At 41.9% G+C, this 20,325-nt stretch overlaps 2 protein-coding genes across 22 annotated transcripts in view; both read right to left on the bottom strand.

Moving 5' to 3' along the window:
• The window catches only part of ABLIM1 (actin binding LIM protein 1), a 353,609-nt gene that overhangs the window by 259,821 nt on the left and 73,463 nt on the right, over positions 1 to 20,325 (bottom strand). For 14 of the 21 annotated variants that reach the window (XM_033181791.1, XM_033181820.1, XM_033181900.1 and 11 more), the window contains exon 1: positions 6,881 to 7,246. The exons of 3 other annotated variants lie outside the window; for them this stretch is intronic. In XM_033181791.1, the coding sequence (XP_033037682.1) occupies positions 6,881 to 6,944 (64 nt within the window). In that variant the 5' untranslated portion in view covers positions 6,945 to 7,246. Of the gene's footprint in view, positions 1 to 6,880; positions 7,596 to 20,325 lie in introns of those variants that run through there. 4 more of the 21 variants (XM_033181915.1, XM_033181941.1, XM_033181841.1 and 1 more) reach the window with 3 other exon arrangements.
• Positions 11,803 to 12,816, bottom strand: LOC117069792 (peptidyl-prolyl cis-trans isomerase A-like; the record flags this gene model as incomplete). The annotated part of the gene is made up of 1 exon (XM_033188227.1): positions 11,803 to 12,816. A coding segment is annotated over one exon (543 nt), but the record flags the coding sequence as incomplete, so codon positions are not given.

The raw sequence follows: 20,325 nt of genomic DNA, 5'->3' as shown, positions 1-20,325 counted from the left end.
GTGTGCTGCCTGCTCTACTGAGGGCTTGGCAGACTCCTATTGTTTACTGTTAATTTTCTGCCCACCAAACAGGCCAAATTAAAACATCTTAAAGTTTGCCGGGAGTGGTGGCTCATGTCTGCAATCCCAGCACTTTGGGAGGCCTAGGCGAGTGGATCACCTGAGGTCGGAGGTTCGAGACCAGCCTGACCAACATGGAGAAACTTTGCCTCTACTAAAAATGCAAAATTATCCAGGTATGGTGGCACGTGCCTGTGGTCCCAGCTACTCGGGAGGCTGAGGCAGAAGAATTGCTTGAACGCTGGAGGTGGAGATTGCAGTGAGCCAAGATCGTGCCGTTGCACTCCAGCCTGGGCAACAAGAACGAAACTCTATCTCAAAAAAAAAAAGAAAGAAAGAAAAGAAAAAAAAAGAAATATCTTAAACCTTTTAATAAATTGCATGTTTATTCAACCGTGAAATACAAAAATGCAAAATGTCTCATTGGGAAAAGCCACATTCTGGAAGAGAAATGTTCCAGTTTTGGTCATCCTAAGAAGTCAGGCCTGAAAAACTCTATACTACTTGGCTCTCTCATTTCTTTGTCTCCCATTCATGCGAGAAGACACTATCTGCCTTTTAAAACTAGGAATATGCATTACTTTGATGAAAAGAAAATAGATAAATAAAACAGCTAATAGTTGTTATCCCCGAAGTTTGGGCAGCGGTCAAAGGGAGCTTTTGCCTCTCATGTAGTGTTTGAAATTTTTACAATGAAAGCCTATTCTTGTATGATTTGTATAATTAAAAATAAGCAAAACACTCAGACATAAAACTAAAATAAAATTACCAAACTAGAATCAAGGCCTCGGATTCATAGCACTATTCAATGATATAAATAATTTGCAAGAATCTGAATCTCCCAGATGGAACTCTAATTGCAATTATATAACCCATTCATTATTATGTGGGAGGCACTGTGCCATGAGTCTTATAGATATTCTCACTTCATCCTCACAGTCGTATAAAGCAGACAGTATTGTTATCTCTATTTTACAGATGTGGAAACTGAGGCTTAGAGAAGTTGAGAAATTTGGCCAAGGTTATCCAAGCTAGTAGGTATCCAAGCTGCCATCTGACCAAATCTCTCTGCTTCTAGAGCTCAAGCACTTCACCAGTGTATCATTCTCAAAAGGAGCATGCTTTCCTTCTACAAGTCCATAATTATGCATTTATATTTGTTAAAATCACTTCGAAATTTACCAAAGAACAATCATGCTAACAAGGGGAAAATAAATCCTGAATCCTCTGTGGCTCTGGCAGTGAGGAAAGGGCAGAAATGGTTTCTGAGGACAAGAGGCACCCTTCCTTCATACTGCAGCCACGGTGAGAAGTGACCCATGCTCAGATCTGCCCCTTGTAGCCAGCAAGGTCACCTATATCCTGAAGGATCCCCCGGGCCTTCCCTAGCCAGCGTTCTAACATCTTTAGACGATGACATCCTCTCACATCATTTATCCTAACACTTGCATTCTCCATTCTACTCAGGTCATTACATAATGTCTCATGTTGGTTAGTTGCCCATATATGCGAGTGGACCTTCCAGGATTATCATTCTAAATGACAGAGATTTATTCTGAATGGTACCTAACATGGTGCCTGCCACTTGTTGAAAAGTGCTTGTACATTCCTATACACCAATAATAGACAAACAGAGAGCCAAATCATGAGTGAACTCCCATTCACAATTGCTTCAAAGAGAATAAAATACCTTGGAATCCAACTTACAAGGGATGTGAAGGACCTCTTCAAGGAGAACTACAAACCACTGCTCAGTGAAATAAAAGAGGACACAAACAAATGGAAGAACATTCCATGCTCATAAAATGGCCATACTGCCCAAGGTAATTTATAGATTCAATGCCATTCCCATCAAGCTACCAATGACTTTCTTCACAGAATTGGAAAAAACTGCTTTAAAGTTCATATGAAACCAAAAAAGAGCCCGCATTGCCAAGACAATCCTAAGTCAAAAGAACAAAGCTGGAGGCATCACGTTACCTGAATTCAAACTATACTACAAGGCTACAGTAACCAAAACAGCATGGTACTGGTACCCAAACAGAGATATAGACCAATGGAACAGAACAGAGCTCTCAGAAATAATACCACACATCTATAGCCATCTGATCTTTGACAAACCTGAGAAAAACAAGAAATGGGGAAAGGATTCCCTATTTAATAAATGGTGCTGGGAAAACTGGCTAGCCATAAGTAGAAAGCTGAAACTGGATCCTTTCCTTACTCCTTATACGAAAATTAATTCAAGATGGATTAGAGACTTAAATGTTAGACCTAAAACCATAAAAACCCTAGAAGAAAACCTACGTAATATCATTCAGGACATAGGCATGGGCAAGGACTTCATGTCTAAAACACCAAAAGCAACGGCAACAAAAGCCAAAATTGACAAATGGGATCTAATTAAACTAAAGAGCTTCTGCACAGCAAAAGAAACTACCATCAGAGTGAACAGGCAACCTACAGAATGGGAGAAAATTTTTGCAACCTACTCATCTGACAAAGGGCTAATATCCAGAACCTACAAAGAACTCAAACAAATTTACAAGAAAAAAACAACCCCATCAAAAAGTGGGCAAAGGATATGAATAGACATTTCTCAAAAGAAGACATGCATACAGCCAACAGACACATGAAAAAATGCTCATCATCACTGGCCATCAGAGAAATGCAACTCAAAACCACAATGAGATAACATCTCACACCAGTTAGAATGGCAATCATTAAAAAGTCAGGAAGTGACTGGAGTGCTGGAGAGGATGTGGAGAAATAGGAACACTTTTACATTGTTGGTGGTACTGTAAACTAGCTCAACCATTGAGGAAGACAGTGTGGCGATTCCTCAAGGATCTAGAACTAGAAATACCATTAGCCCAGCCATCGCATTACTGGGTATATACCCAAAGGATTATAAATCATGCTGCTATAAAGACACATGCACACGTATGTTTGTTTATTGCAGCACTATTCACAATAGCAAAGACTTGGAACCAACCCAAATGCCTATCAATGATAGACTGGATTAAGAAAATTGGCACACATACACCATGGAATACTATGCAGCCATAAAAAAGGATGCGTTCATGTCCTTTGTAGGGACATGGATGAAGCTGGAAACCATCATTCTCAGCAAATTATCTCAAGGACAGAAAACCAAGCACCGCATGTTCTCACTCATAGATGAGAAATGAACAATGAGAACACTTGGACACAGGAAGGGGAACATCACACACCAGCGCCTGCTGTGGGGTGGGGGGAGCGAGGAGGGATAGCATTAGGAGACATAGCTAATGTAAATGACAAGTTAATGTCTGCAGCACACCATCATGGCACCTGCATACATATGTAACAAACCTGCACGTTTTGCACATGTACTCTAGAACTTAAAGTATAATAATAAAAATTTTTAAAAAATTAAAAAAAGAAAAGTGCTTGTAAATTAATTACAGCAGAATGTTAATTAACAGCTCTAATGCCAAGTACAGGCGTGGCTCCGTGACTCATCAGCAGACCCTCCCTGATGAAGCTACCCATTAGAGACAGACTATTACAGTGAGAGTCACTCTAAATGTAAAAAAAAAAGATGTGAGTGGGGCCAAGAGCCATAATCAGTGAACTGGCTGATTAATCCATGAATCTGCAGGTACATTTAGCTATTCATACAACCAGCATTACCTTATATATGGAAAATGGGGCTACCGAACCATTTAAACCATTTAATATATTTTTTAATTTTAATTTTTATCTTGAGAGAGTTTTGCTCTTGTTGCCCAGGCTGGAGTACAATGGCACGATCTTGGCTCACTGCAACCTCCGCCTCCAGGGTTCAAGTGATTTTCCTGCCTCAGTCTCCCAAGTAGCTGGGATTACAGATGTGTGCCACCATGCCTGGCTAATTTTGTATTTTTAGTAGAAACGAGGTTTCATCATGTTGGCGAGGCTGGTCTCGAACTCCTGACGTCAACCGATGTGCCTGCCTCAGGCTCCCAAAATTCTGGGATTATAGGTGTGAGCCATCGTGCCTGGCCTAAATCATTTAAAAATAGTCACCAGGGATGTGCTTCCCACAAAATAACGCCACCCTATTAACATGCTGGCATTTTCCCAAGAGCACTGTGTATATATACTACATCCCCTTCTAACTCTCTACACCACTTCAATTCACATGTCAGCAGGACATATGTTTCCCAGGCAAAATGTTATAAAGAGAAGTAATACCAGGCTTGGGGAATTTCTGTTCCAGGAAGATCTTCAAGGTACCCTGGTGTGGTCACAAGCCTAGGGAGCCTATGACTCAGACAGAGGTTCTCAAGACTCATTCTATTGCTGACTGTTTTATGGAAATCCAGGGCCCAATTCTCCCAGCATGCTGCCTGTTCCCACTCCTTGGGCACGTTCCTGGCAATGTCATGCTCTGATTGACCCACTGGTCACCAACTGTCGCAGGGCTCATTTGCAGTGGCAGCTGTGACTGCCTTTGGAAGCAGGAAAACCTGTCTGGCATTTCCATTCTCTCATATGAAACCTAAAAGCAATGCTAATCAGCACGATGCATTTTCCCTCTTTTTGGAAATGAATAGTGGTAAGTCTTATAAAATCCCAATACTCTAAATTGCTATCCTGGCTACCACCCCAACATTTAAAGTATGTTAACAATGGAGACATACATGTCAGCAGTCAGATTTTAACATAAAATTAATGGCTGGATATCTCAAAGGCCTAAATTACTATCAATTGTATGCAAACACTAGCTCTAAGGATATCCTTCACAGCAGAAGGTTGTAAGTCACTGTATCAAAGTCTTAAATCAACAGCCATCTAGCTAGCTAATGCTTTCAAGGTGTGCCAGGAGAGAAAGGACAGGATGATCTTCTCTTACTAAAGAGAGATGGATGAACAGCTGCAAGCTTTGCTGTTGTTTTAAAGCATCAGGGAACCAACTACTGAGAATAAGAAATAAAATGTAAGCAGGGTCAGACTTGTTTATTACATATCCTTTCAAAATATCCTTTTGTTTAAAAAAAAAAAAAGTTAATTAAAATTATTGCCCGTGTTCCCTACAGAGAGTACATTTAAAACAATGCAGAGTAGCAAAACCCCTTATGTTCCAAACATAAGGTGTGCCTGTTTTTAAGTCTCAGAATAATTTGCCAACTTCCAATTTAATTGTGACTGAACTTCAAGTCAACTGTTGAGTGTTCTAGAGATACGGTTTCTGTGGATTCCAGCTGGTAGCAAGTGGAAAGACTCCAAATACCTTAAAAATATGCCATGGAGTAGAAGGGAGGAGAGTAGTTAAAAAACAAGGAAGAGAAAGAAAGTTGTTCTTTCTGGTTTGACCACTAAAAATATAATTAGATGTATCACTTACTCTGTTTACTTACAGTCTCTCTGCATGTAAGATTTCTTCCAAAACCTGCCCTATCTTTCTGGAAATCCAAACTAAAATTCACTCTTTGTACAGTACAAGAAAAACAGAGGACTTTAAATTCATTTAAATAAAGACATCTAGACATCTTGAGATATTCTAATTTTATCACTAGGACCCCATTCAGTTGGAAAAGACATAGCATCATAGTTTTCCACCCTAAATATATCAGGAATACATGAATGCATTTTAATTAATATGCACAGTATCCTTATTAAAATTCAGATTCTATACTTGAGGAAAGTCCAGAGTGTCAAAGAATCTTGCGTAAACCTGAGGTGACATTATCCTTTAGAAAGAACAGGGGAGGGAAGCGTTGGAGCAGAGTTCTTGGCTGACCACCCACGTGGGGCCATTGTCAACTTCAAATTTTACTATTCTAATGTTTGTCAACTTTCTTCTTTCCAGTAAACATCTAAGGCAGGTCAGTGAGGAATAGGAAACCACATTACTGGGCTTTTAAATCAGCATGGTCTTTCAAAATCATGCTCATTTACAGGAGAAAACTGTGTGGCATAAAAAGCCACCATGAATTATTCATCAGTTACAGCATGTGCCAACCTCGGATTCCTTTGTACCTCTTAACAAGTGTGTACATGTGAAGTGTAGCAGACCTGGCTCCCCAGTCCTACCAGTCCTGGGTACAAAGGCAAACCTAAGCTTACCGGAGGTCCTGCGAAACAGAGAAGAGTGGTGAGATCGGAAGTGAAGGAGGGAGGCGGCCCAGCCGATCTGCCTTATCTGGAGTTACCCACGAGTCTACTCTCCAGGAACCAAAATAAGTTACACTCTCTTATCTTAAGGGGTCCAGTATCAAAGGAATCAGCAAGCGATAGCCCCAGTCCCTAGGTTTCAATGGAGCAGCCTGCGAGACTGTGTGGGGCCACCCTCTGCAGCTCTGTTGGACATGTTGGCTGTCAGTCCCTGGGGATGCTGAGCAGGACCAGCCAGGGAACTCCTGAAGCCAGCCTCACCAGGGAACAAACTCTCCCATCAAACACAATTGTAGGGAAAGCATCCTAGAGATGGCATCCAAACTCAAACAAAATGCCCAGAAATAGGATCACAGGTGTTTGCTCACAGTCACTGAAGATGCCTTTTTATGTGCTCAAAGGACCAACCTACTGTTGGTTGAGTTGAGCTGGGCTCCTGCTACAAAACAGACATGTCGATTTCAACATCCTATTACATTAAGAATATCTGTAAATACACTGATAAATAAGATGTGCATTTTATACAGATATATACTATCACAGAAATAGATTGACATTTATGATACTAACTGTAAAACAATTTTATCAAATGGAAAAGCCTTGCATCTTTTCTCATCTTTAAAGACACGGTCAACCCCAGACAGAATATATGCTGAGTTTACAAAACAGACGGTCTAACCTTTGTAGTCTTCGATGGTGTGATGAGGGTCCATGAGCTCAGTCATTTCCAAGGTCATTAACATGCACAAAACTCCAGGGTTTCAGCTTTTCTTCACTAGGCATCTGGCACACAGAAAGGCTGCAACACTCCTCAAAGGAGAGGCTGGGGCCCTGGCTCTCCTCCCAGGAGTCTGTAGGCTGAACTGGACCCGAGGGAGGGGTGTGCCACCGGTGGGTGTGCCACAGCCAGCGCAGGAAGAATGGGGAGTTTCCTGAGTGAGTCTAGCTCCTTCCTCATGTACAGAGTCTACATCCCCTTCTTCTCTCGACCCTGCCCCTACCACTTCTAAAGAGACCCCTTGCAAAAGCACATCAGCTCACTGACGCCACACCCACCAAAAACACTCATTTCTGGGAAGCCACTATTAGAACACGCCAAGAATGTTCCTAGGATTTTCCTGCACTCTGCACAGTCCAGAATCCAGACTTTGGTCACTATCATTTCACAATAATTTGAAATGCATGAAACAAAGAAAGAAAAGGATCGATTTTTCCCAAGTCTTCTGCCTCCTCTTTTTCCTTAATGAATTACTATCTCAACCAGATGGGCTTTTAATTAGTTTCTTCAATACTAGAATTTTTAAAAAATACTATAACTTGGAGAGGCTTCTTTTACTAACAGCCTGATTATTCATTATGGCTTTGGAAACAGTTCCCTGACAAACTCCTGGTATGAGACGAGCCGTGGACTTTGAGCCTTTTTCTACTATTAGGTATACACAGTCTGAAAACAATGACCTCATCTGGAAAGACTCAGGAAAGAGGCATATTTTTCCTTTCGTCAGTAATGCCCTGATGTTGGGCTGGATTATCCACCACCCACAATCCAACTTTTCTCCCAGTTATTTGTGAACACAGAAATTTTGCATATCGGAAAAGTCACAAAGACAGTTTAAATGGAAAAAGACCCTTAGGACAAATATCCTTGGCATCAGATACACATATTGGCTAAGAAACAGGAGGAAACTGGCATAATTGCTTTAAGTGTGAGGGTAAAACGTGTAATTCCTTCAATAAAGATGTAACCAAGAGCACCCATTGTGAGATACTAATTTAATGTAAGGCCTATAATCGACCCACTGAAAAAGAAGACTATTTGAAACACACTGGCCAAATACAAAGTCTGATTAATTGAAGAGTCCCGGCTTATTGTCTTCCCCAGCTAGGTGGCTTTTTTGTTTTATTTTGAAATGACTCGAGTAGACAGCCATCTTCATGTGTCACCCTATGTGCCCTTCCCCTGGTCCAGGCTACTGCCTGGAACTTGGTGCCTCTGATAACATCCTCCTGACTTGGCTGTAGCACCAGGCGCCAGACAACGAATCGAGACTGGATTGCTCGTTGATAAAATGCTTGCCATTTGCAGAACTGTCATGTGTCAGCTGCTGCCAAAGGCCAGTCGCATCAACTGAAATCTTCTGATTGCGCCTAATGCCTTGCATTCTCATGATAGTGATTCCATATTTTAGCCTAATGTGTTTTCTCTTAGTGTCTTGGGATTTTTGCCATAAGGATGGAAGTCTTTTATCCTTGCATTTTTTTAATTCTTGTTAGCCTTCATTTAAAATGTAATGGAGGCTAGTTTTTCCTACTCCTTTAAATCTTGAAGTATTATTCCTACTTGATATTAAATGAGAGAAGAAACCAAGGGCAGAGCAACAGCTATTTTCAGGGGCTAAAATAGGGTTCTAGTTTAAAAATAACCTGCATTGCATTGGTTTCTTGCCTTTTACAAGGCAGGACAGGGGCAAAGTGGGGGAGTAGGCAATCCAATATTGAAACTTTGATTTTTTTGAACGTTAAGCAATAAAGTGATTCTTTCCTAATCATAGTCCTCCAAATTTGACTTGTGTTAGTTGAACCACAGATAATTTGGTTGATGATTTATTATAGTCAAGAAACTGGCCAGGTGTGGTGACTTATGCCTGTAATCCCAGTACTTTGGGAGGCCGAGATGGGAGGATAGCTTGAGCTCTGGAATTTCAGACCAGCCTGGGAAGTATTGCAGGACCTTGTCTTTACTAAAAATTAAAAAAAACCTGGGCAAGCATGGTGGCCTACACCTATAGTCCTAGCTACTCAGGAGGCTGAGGCAGGAGGATTGCTTGAGCCCAGAAGATTGGAGCTGCAGTGAGCCATGATCACGCCACTGCACTCGATCCTGGATGATGGGGTGAGACCCTGTCTCAAAAAAAAAAAAAAAAAAAACAAAAGAGGTGAAGCCAACTGCTTAGAAACTTGTTTAAAATGCACAATTTTCTTTATCTATTCCTTCCTCTTTTCCTTTCTTCCTTCCTTCTTCTCTCTTTCTTTCTTTCTTTCTTGCTTTCATAGGGTCTCACTCTGTCACCTAGGCTGATTGCATTGGCACAATCACAGCTCACTGCAGCTTTGACCTCCTGGGTTCAACTGATTCTCCTGCTTCAGCCGCCCGAGTAGCTGGGACTACAGGCATATGCCACCACGCCCGGCTAATTTTTTTTTTTTTTTTTTAATAGCAACAGGGTCTTCCTATATTGCCCAGGCTGGTTTCAAACTCCTGGACTCACATAATCCTCTCACCTCTGCCTCCCAAAGTGCTGCGATTTACAGGCATGAGCCACAGTGCCTGGCCTCACACAACCATTTTCTAATTAAATAGCAATGGAGCTTATACCGTGTCATTTTGAAATCAGAGACATGGTTGTGTATTCCTTACCTTATCTGATTCAGTCATCTTAGAAACAGCAGAAATCTTTCCCAACCACACTTCTAGAAGCCTTCACAGGAGAGTGACTGTCACTTAGCAAAACAAATACAAACGCTTAAAATTGCATCTTCACCTGTATTTGAGAATGCTTAATTAAATATTGTTAAACAGTTTTCTTAACCATGGACTTACTAGGTATTAATATGCAGGTATGCCTGTAACTAAGAGATAAATAAGATAAGAAGCATTTCCTGAATTTATTCAACCAGAGAACCCTCAACCCAGTACAACTATGAACTTTCCATGAAACAGAGCTTGGAAAACATTTCTCTGAGGAAGGAGAGGGCTAGAAAGGGTTTTAGAGATAATTTCCATCACAGTTCCAAAGATAAGAAGTCTTAAAGCCAGAATAATTTAGGGACTTGCCCAAGGCCAGCACAGGATGTATAAGGAGGATAATTCTCTTCTGCCTTGCGACATTTTGAATGGCTACAATAGGCCAGCATGCTTGGCTCCGTTTGCAATTAAGGTATGACTGATAGTGATGCTATCATACCCTGGTAACACAGATGCTGCTGTGTTCTTAGGCAAACAGCATACCTTACAACAGATTATGTTAAAAGACCTGGCCTAGGCCTGCTTTGCAATTACAGAATAGGAGACAAACCTTACCACAGTGTAATTTATGACGGGGCTGAGAGTGAAAAATAGCAGGTATCAGTAACAAAACATTCATGGGGCCTTGACCTCATCTTTTAAACTAAGCAGAAGAGACAGAAACTTGAAGCAAATTGAATTCCACATGAAAAATGATTCCACTGGGAAAGATAAAAACTAAATTTCTTAAAAGGTCAGATTCAATAAGGAAGAAGAAACTTCTAGACTTTATCTAGAAAGGCACAGGAAAAAAGTAATGATTTGTCATTTTCCCTGAACTTGTACTCCAATGATATTCAACTATAAGCCCAAATCATTGGTCCTATAAACTTCATAAACTGCAGTGCTTTGTAAACTGCAAAGAAACGGCCTTATTATTGTTCATAGCTCACACTGACTGAAGGCTCACTCTCTGCAGGCACTGAACAAAGATTCCCCTCATTGATTTCTTATAACCCTCTAGGGCAGGGACCATCATCATCTCCATTTTAAAGATGAAGCCGTTAAAGAAAAGGTGAGAAGTTAAAGAAATTGCCCTAAGTCACTCCGCTAACAAGGAGTATAGTTGGGGTTTGGACATAAGCAGCTAGAATCAGAGACCGTGTCCAGGATGCTAAAACTATTCTCAAGAATACTAAAACAGCTCAGGATGAAACAGTAATCAGAGAAGATGCCAAAGCCATTTTCATGCCTGAAGTAATGGTAGGGTGATATAAAAGACAAGTTCAGCAATCCAAAAATTTAGCGTATACCCAAAGGCTGTTTACGCTTTTTGCAAAACGTCTGAACACTCAAAGACTGTATGTGTGCAAGGAGGGGTTCTTGTTACTGACGTCAGAAGAATCATTTTTCTGAGTCACATTCTGCTTTCAAGAGATTTTCCTGAATTAATCCCTTTCACAAAGATGGCCAATGGGTAGTCCCTGTCTCTACAGAGGCTGCAGGGAGGGAGGCCATCGTAGCAGGCTGCTTCTCTTACCTCATGGCTACTGTACAGGGCAGTTCACCAAGTTCAGGCAGGAGCTGCCATCCAGCATGTACCAGACCAGGAAGAGGCAGAGGACCCAGCTTCTTGTCCTGGTCCTATCATCAGCTCACCAATGACCCTAGACAAATCACCTGTCTTCCAAATCTGTAAAATGGGCCAATAATAGCCATCCTATCTACCTTAGAATAAATGAGTTTGACAGAGTTCACCCACAGTTTTTGTTTTTGTTTTTGATAGAATCTTACTCTGTTGCCCAGGCTGGAGTGCAGTGGCTCAATCTTGGCTCACTGCAACCTCTGCCTCGTGGGTTCAAGCAATTCTCATGCTTCACCTTCCCGAGTAGCTGGGATTACAGGAGTGCACCACCACTCCCAGCTAATTTTTGTATTTTCAGTACAGATGGGGTTTCACTATGTTGGCCAGGCTGGCCTTGAACTCCTGGTCTGAAGTGATCCACCCATCTTGGCCTCCCAAAGTGCTGGGATTAGAAGTGTGAGCCACTGTGCCTGGCCACACCTTTTCTGTTACCTCTTTTTCTTTTCCTTTCCTTGCCTCTTTCCTTCAGAATTCTTTTTCTTTTTGATTTTTTTTCTCTCTTTATGATCAGTATCTTTCAAAAGAGATTTGAGATGAAATCTCTAGCACACAGAAAACTGAACTCTCTACATTCAACAATCAGCTGGACAGGGAAGAGTAGTGAGTACATGGGAATCCACTTCCTGACTTGATGCTTATCCCAGTCACTGCTTGATGCTGCCCCTTAGCATCTGCCACCACCACCCCAAAATGGGGCTAATTTTTTATAGTTATATAGTTTTAATTTCATAATCATAAACTTAACTCAACTATTCAATCCAGCTAGGCATAGGGAACAAGGAAAACATGGAACCCAAAGGGAACTGCAGCAAGAGCACAAAGATTCTAGGATACTGCGAGCAAATGGGGTGGAGGGTGCTCTCCTGAGCTATAAAAGGAATGGTCTCGTGGTTAAGATAAAACACAAGTCAAACTATTCAAGTTATCCACAGTCAGCAATGGTGATGTTCTTGCTGGTCTTGCCATTCCTGGACCCAAAGCGCCCCGTGGCCTCCACAATATTCATGCCTTCTTTCATTTTGCCAAAGACCACATGCTTGCCATCAAACCACTCACTCTTGGCAGTGCAGATGAAAAACTGGGAACCGTTTGTGTTAGGTCCAGCATTTGCCATAGACAAGATGCCAGGACCCATATGCTTTAGGATGAAGTTCTCATCATCAAATTTCTCCCCGTAGATGGACTTGCCACCAGTGCCTTTATGGCATATGAAGTCACCACCCTGACACATAAACCCTGGAATAATTCTGTGAAAGCAGGAACCCTTACGACCAAATCCTTTCTCTCCAGTGCCCAGAGCACGAAAGTTTTCTGCTGTCTTTGGAAACTTGTCTGCAAACAGCTCAAAGGAGATGCAGCCCAAGGGCTCACCATCGAGGGCGATGTCGAAGAACACCGGGGATTGACCATGGTTGATAGTACAGGGCTCCTGGTGGTGGCAGCATCTGCAAAAGCCTTTTTTTTTTTTTTAGATGGAGTCTTGCTCTGTCTCCCAAACTGGAGTGCAGTGGTGCAATCTCAGCTCCCTGCAACCTCTGCCTCCCAGGTTCATGTTATTCTCCCACTTCAGCCTCCCAAGGAGCTGAGACTACAGGCATGCACCACCACACTCAGCCAATTTTTGTATTTTTAATAGAGACGGGGTTTGGCCATGTTGGCCAGGCTGGTCTCGAACTCCTGACCTCAAGTGATCCTCCTGCCTTGGCCTCCCAAAGTGCTGTGATTACAGGTGCGAGCCACCTCGCCTGGCCCTGGCTAGTATTTTTCAAATAGTTATTCTGACTATAGTAAACATTTCTCACACGTATCTTTCAATTGTTCCTTCTAACAACCTTAGGAGATAAGGATAATTATGAATCCCTCTTTAAAAGGTGAGAAAACTAAGCCTAAAGAGAGTAATTTTTTCAGAGTCACATCTTGTATGCAGAAGAGCAGAGATTTGAACTCAGGTCTGTATGTCTTGATCTCTGTGCTATTATGAGACGTGATCAGTGGCTCCACCTCAACATTCTCACAGCTTCTTCTTGTAGCTCTGCTGAAAGAATACACGTGGATGCCAATTAATTAATATCAATGCTGTTATTTGCATAATTTTTTCATATAAACAAATAATTAGAAGCGGAATGCACTCAGTGGTATCCATAAAACAGTTTCTACATTTGCACACACAGCTAAGAAGTTTACAGCGATGGATTTTCTATGTCTCTCTCTTCTCCCTTTCACCCATTTCATTCTGCCTCTCACTCCCTCCCAGTCTGCTACGTTACAGGGGATTAAAATGCATGCTGTATTCCCTGCAAAAACAACAGGCATTTCTCTTTGGTGACTCATTTGATGCAAATAAGTTGTAGGAATCAGGGATTCCACTCTTGGTGTCTTTGAAAAAGTTGTAATGATAAGGTCTAAAAGGGAACAAATTACTGCAGAACGAGGAGATTCTACCCTTCTTTCATTGTAAACAGATGAAGCACTGGGTTAAATCATAATGACTTACTACAGTGTGGATTTTTTATAACTTCCATATTCATTACCACTTTCATTTGGCACATGAGTGATATAAGACCACAGCAACTGCAAAATACTCCACACATAGCTTCACCCCCAGAGAATGAAAGAGGATATTTATTGACTGTGCTATACACAGAAGGCTACATTGAATACAGATTTTTGTTGTTGTTAGAGGGTAGGAAAACAAACACCTAGAAGACATATACCTGCCCAAGAAATGTTACTACATCATTCTCTCTCTCCTGCACTATTCATTCAGTGTGTATTACTACTAAGCTGTTCCACCACTTCTCCGTGGAAGCTTCATTCAAAGTCAGTGGGAAGAGAAAATATGCCATATTCTACTGAGAATAAGCATGCTACTCCAGATCACTGACTTCAATTCAGCTCTCCAGTTTAATTTGGGAGACTTCAAATTTATTTAACATTCTGTATTACTCCCTCTAGTTAACAATTCTGCTGACAGTAAAACATTCATACCTAGTCTCCAATGAAAGTAAGCATTTTATTGATGGTCTCAAGTGAACTAATTATTCCAAAGACTTTCAAAGATTTTTGAAGACTTTCAAAAAGACCTTCAAAGATATCAAAGATTTCTGAAACTTTTCATGTTTTGTCTCTGCCTCCTTTCAACTTTTGTCTCTTCCAAGAAGATTATTGCTTCAGCAAAGGAAAATGGGCTAGTCTGCTCAATACTCATCACAACGTTATAGAGCTTGTCAAAAACAAACGAACAAAACCTTTCTACTCTGGTCCTTCCAATGATCTTCCATATTTCCCCAAAACAAGAAACTTCCAGTCACAAAAGTCTAAGTTCAAAAGGATAAAGTATTTTTAATAATAGAGTAAAAAAATGGGTTGGGTGCAGTGGCTCACACCTGTAATCCCAGCACTTTGGGAGGCCAAGGCAGGCAGATCACAAGGTCAGGAGTTTGAGACCAGCCTGGCCAATATGGTGAAATCTTGTCTCTACTAAAAATACAAAAATTAGCTGGGCGTGGTGACGGGTGCCTGTAGTCCCAGCTACTTATTTATTTTGAAAGGTTTAGGCCGGGCGCGGTGGCTCAAGCCTGTAATCCCAGCACTTTGGGAGGCCGAGACGGGCGGATCACGAGGTCAGGAGATCGAGACCATCCTGGCTAATACGGTGAAACCCCGTCTCTACTAAAAATACAAAAACTAGCCGGGCGAAGTGGCGGGCGCCTGTAGTCCCAGCTATTCGGGAGGCTGAGGCAGGAGAATGGCGGAAACCCGGGAGGCGGAGCTTGCAGTGAGCTGAGATCCGGCCACTGCACTCCAGTCCGGGCGACAGAGCGAGACTCCGCCTCAAAAAAAAAAAATAAATAAATAAAAAAATAAAAAAAAAATAAAAAAAAGAAAGGTTTAAATGCATTTTTTTTTTTTTTTGAGATGGAGTCTCACTCTGTTGCTCAGGCTGGAGTGCAGTGGCGCCATCTCAGCTCACTGCAATCTCTGCCTGCGGGGTTCAAGCAATTCTCCTGCCTCAGCCTCCCTTTCAAAATAAATAAGTCAACACCAAGGATACTTTGCTGAATCATTTCAGGGTTTATAATAACCAGCCACTGGAGTTAAAAACAAAACTGCCTTTAGCAAATACTCCTCCCAAACAGTGGCCTTCTGAAACCCCATGTTTTATTCCTTTGAGCGCACAGGCACAGTGTGGAAGCTAAAGGGAGGCTTCCCATCATCTGGGCCAACTGTTCTCTAGCTAACAGAAGGAGGAGGCTGTATTGGGATTGGTGAGGGAGGCAGCGGGGGGAAGGTGGAGAGTTGGTTCTGGGTCCAACTTCCACCAAAGAAAATTCAGCTCTTATGTTCTAATTTCTGGGATTCCAGGTGAGCCCTCATCTAAATAAAGGATTCCATAGCTAAAAATAAACACACATGTTGAAAAATCCCCATCCTACCCAATCCTTTCATTTTAGAAAGGAAGAAAATGAAGGCCTGTGAGTGTAAGTGACTAGAGCAAGTGAGAGAATGAGCAGCCAAGGCGGGGTGGACCAGCCACAGGCTCTGTGCAACTTGCACCCATGCATGTACTCTCCCCAGATCGTTGAGAACACAGCCCCTACGGGATGCGCCCCTGTCATGCATCACAGGGTTCAGGTCTGTCACCTGCAGCTCTTCCTCGCACAGCCCACAGCTATATAAGCGCAGGATTGCAGGTGGGGTGTTGCTGTTGCTGATATAATTTTAAGCATTTTTTCTTTCTTTCTTTTTATTTCTTTTCTTTTCTTTATTTCTTTCTTTTTTTTTTTCTTCCAGAGACAGGGTCTAGATCTGTCACTTGGGCTGGAGTACAGTGGCATGATCCTAGCTCACTGTAACCTGGAACTCCCAGGCTCAAGTGATCCTCCCACCTCAGCCTCCCAAAACAGCTAGGACACAGGCACATGCCACCATGCCTGGCTGATTATTTATTTTATTTATTTTTTTTTGTAGAGATGGGGTTCTTGCTGTGTTGCTCAGGCTGGTCTCGAACTCCTGGCCTCAAGCCATCCTCCCGCCTCACCCCCCCAAAGTGCTGGGATTACCGGCATGAGCCACCATGCCCAGTCTATTTTAATCATTTTTAAAGTACTAGACACAGAGGCAACGGGCAGAATAGTAGCAAAAGCCCTGCCTATGTAAGATGAAAAATAAAAATATTCTGAAGTTTTCAGAAGTCAGTACTTCAGAAGTAAATCAATAGAAAATAATATTCGATTGATAAAAATTAAATTTATACTCAAATTATGAAAGAAGCAGATGAAAAGGACGTGAACACATCCTACAGGATCTGTCTGCTGGCTGTGACCTTCACTCTTACAGCCTTCACTCATAAGGTAGCAAACCACCGCTGAGCTGTGTGGGTTCTGGCCCTGGTGCCACTCTGAGAAAACATCACGGACTTCCTAGACTCTGCAGTTGCCTGGGGTTGCATTCTGGATGAATGCCACAGTTGCTGGTTCCTGGAAGGGGGGCTCTACGTTTTCTAAAATGTGACAAAACCTAAAGGGCTGTAACAGAAACTGATAAAGGGGGTGCACTATGCCAGCTATCCCTAGGGATTCTCATTTACAAAAGGGCTCCTTTAAATAAACTCTTAAAATATTTCTGGTTTACCACTCACTAGCTGGGTGATTGGGCAAGTTATTTTATCTATATGTGCCTCCGTATTCTCACCTGTAAGATGGGGATAATTATGATACCTACCTCATGGGATGTTGTGAAAATTTAAGGAAACAGTTCCTGATTCCTGACAGATATTAGTCATTGTTGTTATTATTCTTTAAATAAGAAAAAAAAAAAAAAGACAAGTACTAAATAGAGAGGCCGGGGGCAGGAAAGTAGCAAGAGGTGGGGAATTTGACATGAAAAGTCAAAATGAAATGTTTCTGAAGCTTAATGTAAGTTGATAGATAATAATAATTGGTTGATAAAAAGTGAAAGTTACAGATAGGGATCACAGCTAGCTCTACCATCCACTCTGGGACCTCGCTGCTCAAAATCCGGACCTTGAGCTGCAGTAGCGCCCTCACCTGGGAACTTCTTAGAAATGGAGAATGTCAGCACTCAACCCAGACCCCCGCATACTGAATCAGAGTTCCCATTTCAACAAGATTTCCAGGGAATTTATGTGCATATTACAGTTAGAGGAAGCCTGTTTGATGGTATGTACTGAGAGTTTAGCATTTGTAGGTCAAAGGAACAAGACCTCATTCTCTAGTTACATCTCTGTACGTTATCCTAAATCTTACACTCCTTTCCATTAGCCTTATGCTAAATGGTCAACTAATCTATCTGTTAAGTAGATGCACCTTTAAGGGACAGCATAATACTTAAGTACCTAAAGCAACTAACTCACCTCTTGTTAGTAATTTCAATGATTTTAAAATATCATCATCATCAAGCGCTAACATTTATAGAGCCCTTAAAACATGCAGGAATCAATGTAAGGTGCTCTCCATACATTCTCACTTAATACTCACACCCTCCACTGGAGTAACCATTACTATCACCATTTTATAGAGGAGAGAACTGAGGTTCAGAAAGGCTACATCATTTTCTCAAGACTAAATGAAATGGGCGAAGAAAGGCCTTTTTGAAATCCATTCTCTCTCTACAAATTCAAACCCCATTCCCACAACATCAAAATAATGTATCTGTGTATTGAGGAGCTGCAATAATTATTCCCCTTTTTAGAAAGGAAAACTGAGACACAGAGAGTCAATGAATTATACAAAGTCACTTAGGTTAGAACTGGGTCCATTACAATTCAATAACTTTCTCAAAGAATCCTGCTGCTAGAAATGGCAATGATAATGCAATGGCATTGGAGATAAATGCAATGGCATTTTATTTCTGTTGGAAATAAAACACATCCAGCAGAAAGAAGGATTTCCATTTATGAAGTTTTGTACAACCAAACTAAGGCACCTCAGATTTTGATCTCTGATCATAAGAGATTATTAGGATGTCAGTTTCTTTGGGAAACCAAAGTTTCCAGATTCTATTGCCATCACACCATCACTGTGGCAACTAATGCTTATCAACACATTTCAGCTAGCATCCTACATGACCTTACTCCTGCATGCCTGTGAAATTCTCCTAACTACAGCCTCCCTACACTAGGTCTTCACCTAAGTTTGATATCCAGATAGTTTAGAACTTGGCAAGATGAGTCAAAAATCTTTCCTTGATAGCCCCAGTATCTATGGAAAATCAGAGACACAGGTTTTAGGATTCAGTGACGAGAGCTCCTTGCCCAGGCTCCACCCAGGGAATGCCTCCCTCCCCCATCCATGGAGAGGGCAGCGGGGAACAAAGCAGGATTTGTTGGCTAAAAACGCTATATTAGTTGCTAAGATGACAACAACAAAATACCACAGGCTCTAGAAGTCCAAGACCAAAATGCTGGCCGGTTTTGTTCTTCTAAGCCCCCTCTTCTTGCTTGCAGATGACGGCCCTTTTGCTGTGTCCTCACATGGATGAGCTTCATTGCACAGATGTGTCTGGTCTCTCTGTCTCTGTGTCCAGATTTCCTCTTCTTATAAGGACAACATTTGATATGGTTTGGTTGTGTCCCCACCCAAATCTCATCTTGAATTGTAGCTCCCATAATTCCCAACTGTTGTGGGAGGGACACAGTGGGAAATAATCGAATCATGGGGGCAATTTCCCCCGTACTGTTCTCATGGTAGTGAATAAGTCTCATAGGATCTGATGGTTTTATAAGGGGTTTCTCCTTCTGCTTGGCTCTCATTCTCTCTTGCCTGCCACCATGTAAGACGTGGCTTTCCCCTTCTGCCATGATTGTGAGGCCTCCCCAGTCACGTGGAACTGTGAGTCCAGTAAACCTCTTTTCCTTTATGAATTACCCAGTCTCAGGTATGTCTTTATCGGTAGTGTGAAAATGAACTAATACACCATTCATACTGGATTAAGCTATTTTAACTACATTACCTCTTTATAGATCCTGTCTCCAAATACAGTCACATCCTGAGATACTGGGAGTTAGGGCTGCAACATAGGAATTTGAGGGAGACATAATTCAACTCATAACAGATGCTGAATGGATCACTAAGTCCTAGGGCTATGCTGAGGCCTTCTGGTCCAGTCTGGGTTCAATAAGAACTAGAATTCACAGTAATTTGAATCTCTCAGCCTCATGACTCAGGTCACTCCGGCAGAGGAAGGAAGAGAACAAAATTCCAGATCAGACACAAAACACGCCCCTTCCCATCTCATTTCTGCTCCATGGAATCAGAGAAAAACAATTCTCAGTCTCACTGTCCCACCTTCCCCCCTACACCCCATTCATCACAGCTTAAGTAAGGCCACTCTGGTTTTCTGAGAATTTAAGTGTACTTATAAAACAGCCTGAGTCAGAGACACAACCAGTTACTAAAAAGTACAAACTAAAGAATTCCCATCTGGCAGCCGGCAAGGCTTCTCCTGCCCTGGGGCAAGTGGTGATCAGCCCTCAGGAGCTGGCACGCGGCTTCCTGAGCAGCTGATCTGCCCAGCAGTAGGGGCCGGGGACCAGAGCCAGCCTCCGGCCCAGCCCACTCAGCCTGGGGCAGTGGCACCGTAAATGCCAGCGAGTAGGAGGGAGGAAAACTGGCACAGCGCGAACCTGTCAGGAGGTGCTCACTTCACACAGGGTGTGTGCCAATGACTTCTAAAAACAAATTAGGTATTTGGGGTTTATAGGTATCCAAACCATGACACAATAGAAACAAAGCAAGAATGATATTTGCTATGAAAAAGAAAACCTATGCCCATCAATAAATCCACTAACCTAGCCCCAATTTTCAGTTTTAGTAATCCAGCTATTCCTCATATCATCAAGTTTTAAACTTGGTTCTCAAAACCTTCTCATATTAATATAAAATTATATCACCTTCCTTAGGTTTTAAAAGATCATTTTGCCATTTCATTTGGTATATGATAAATAAGTGCT

Source organism: Trachypithecus francoisi, unplaced genomic scaffold (assembly GCF_009764315.1).
Source record: "Trachypithecus francoisi isolate TF-2019V2 unplaced genomic scaffold, Tfra_2.0 Contig01579, whole genome shotgun sequence".
Lineage (NCBI taxonomy): Eukaryota > Metazoa > Chordata > Mammalia > Primates > Cercopithecidae > Trachypithecus > Trachypithecus francoisi.
The sequence above is the reverse complement of the archived record's forward strand: the minus strand, read 5'-3'. Positions and strand labels throughout refer to the sequence as shown.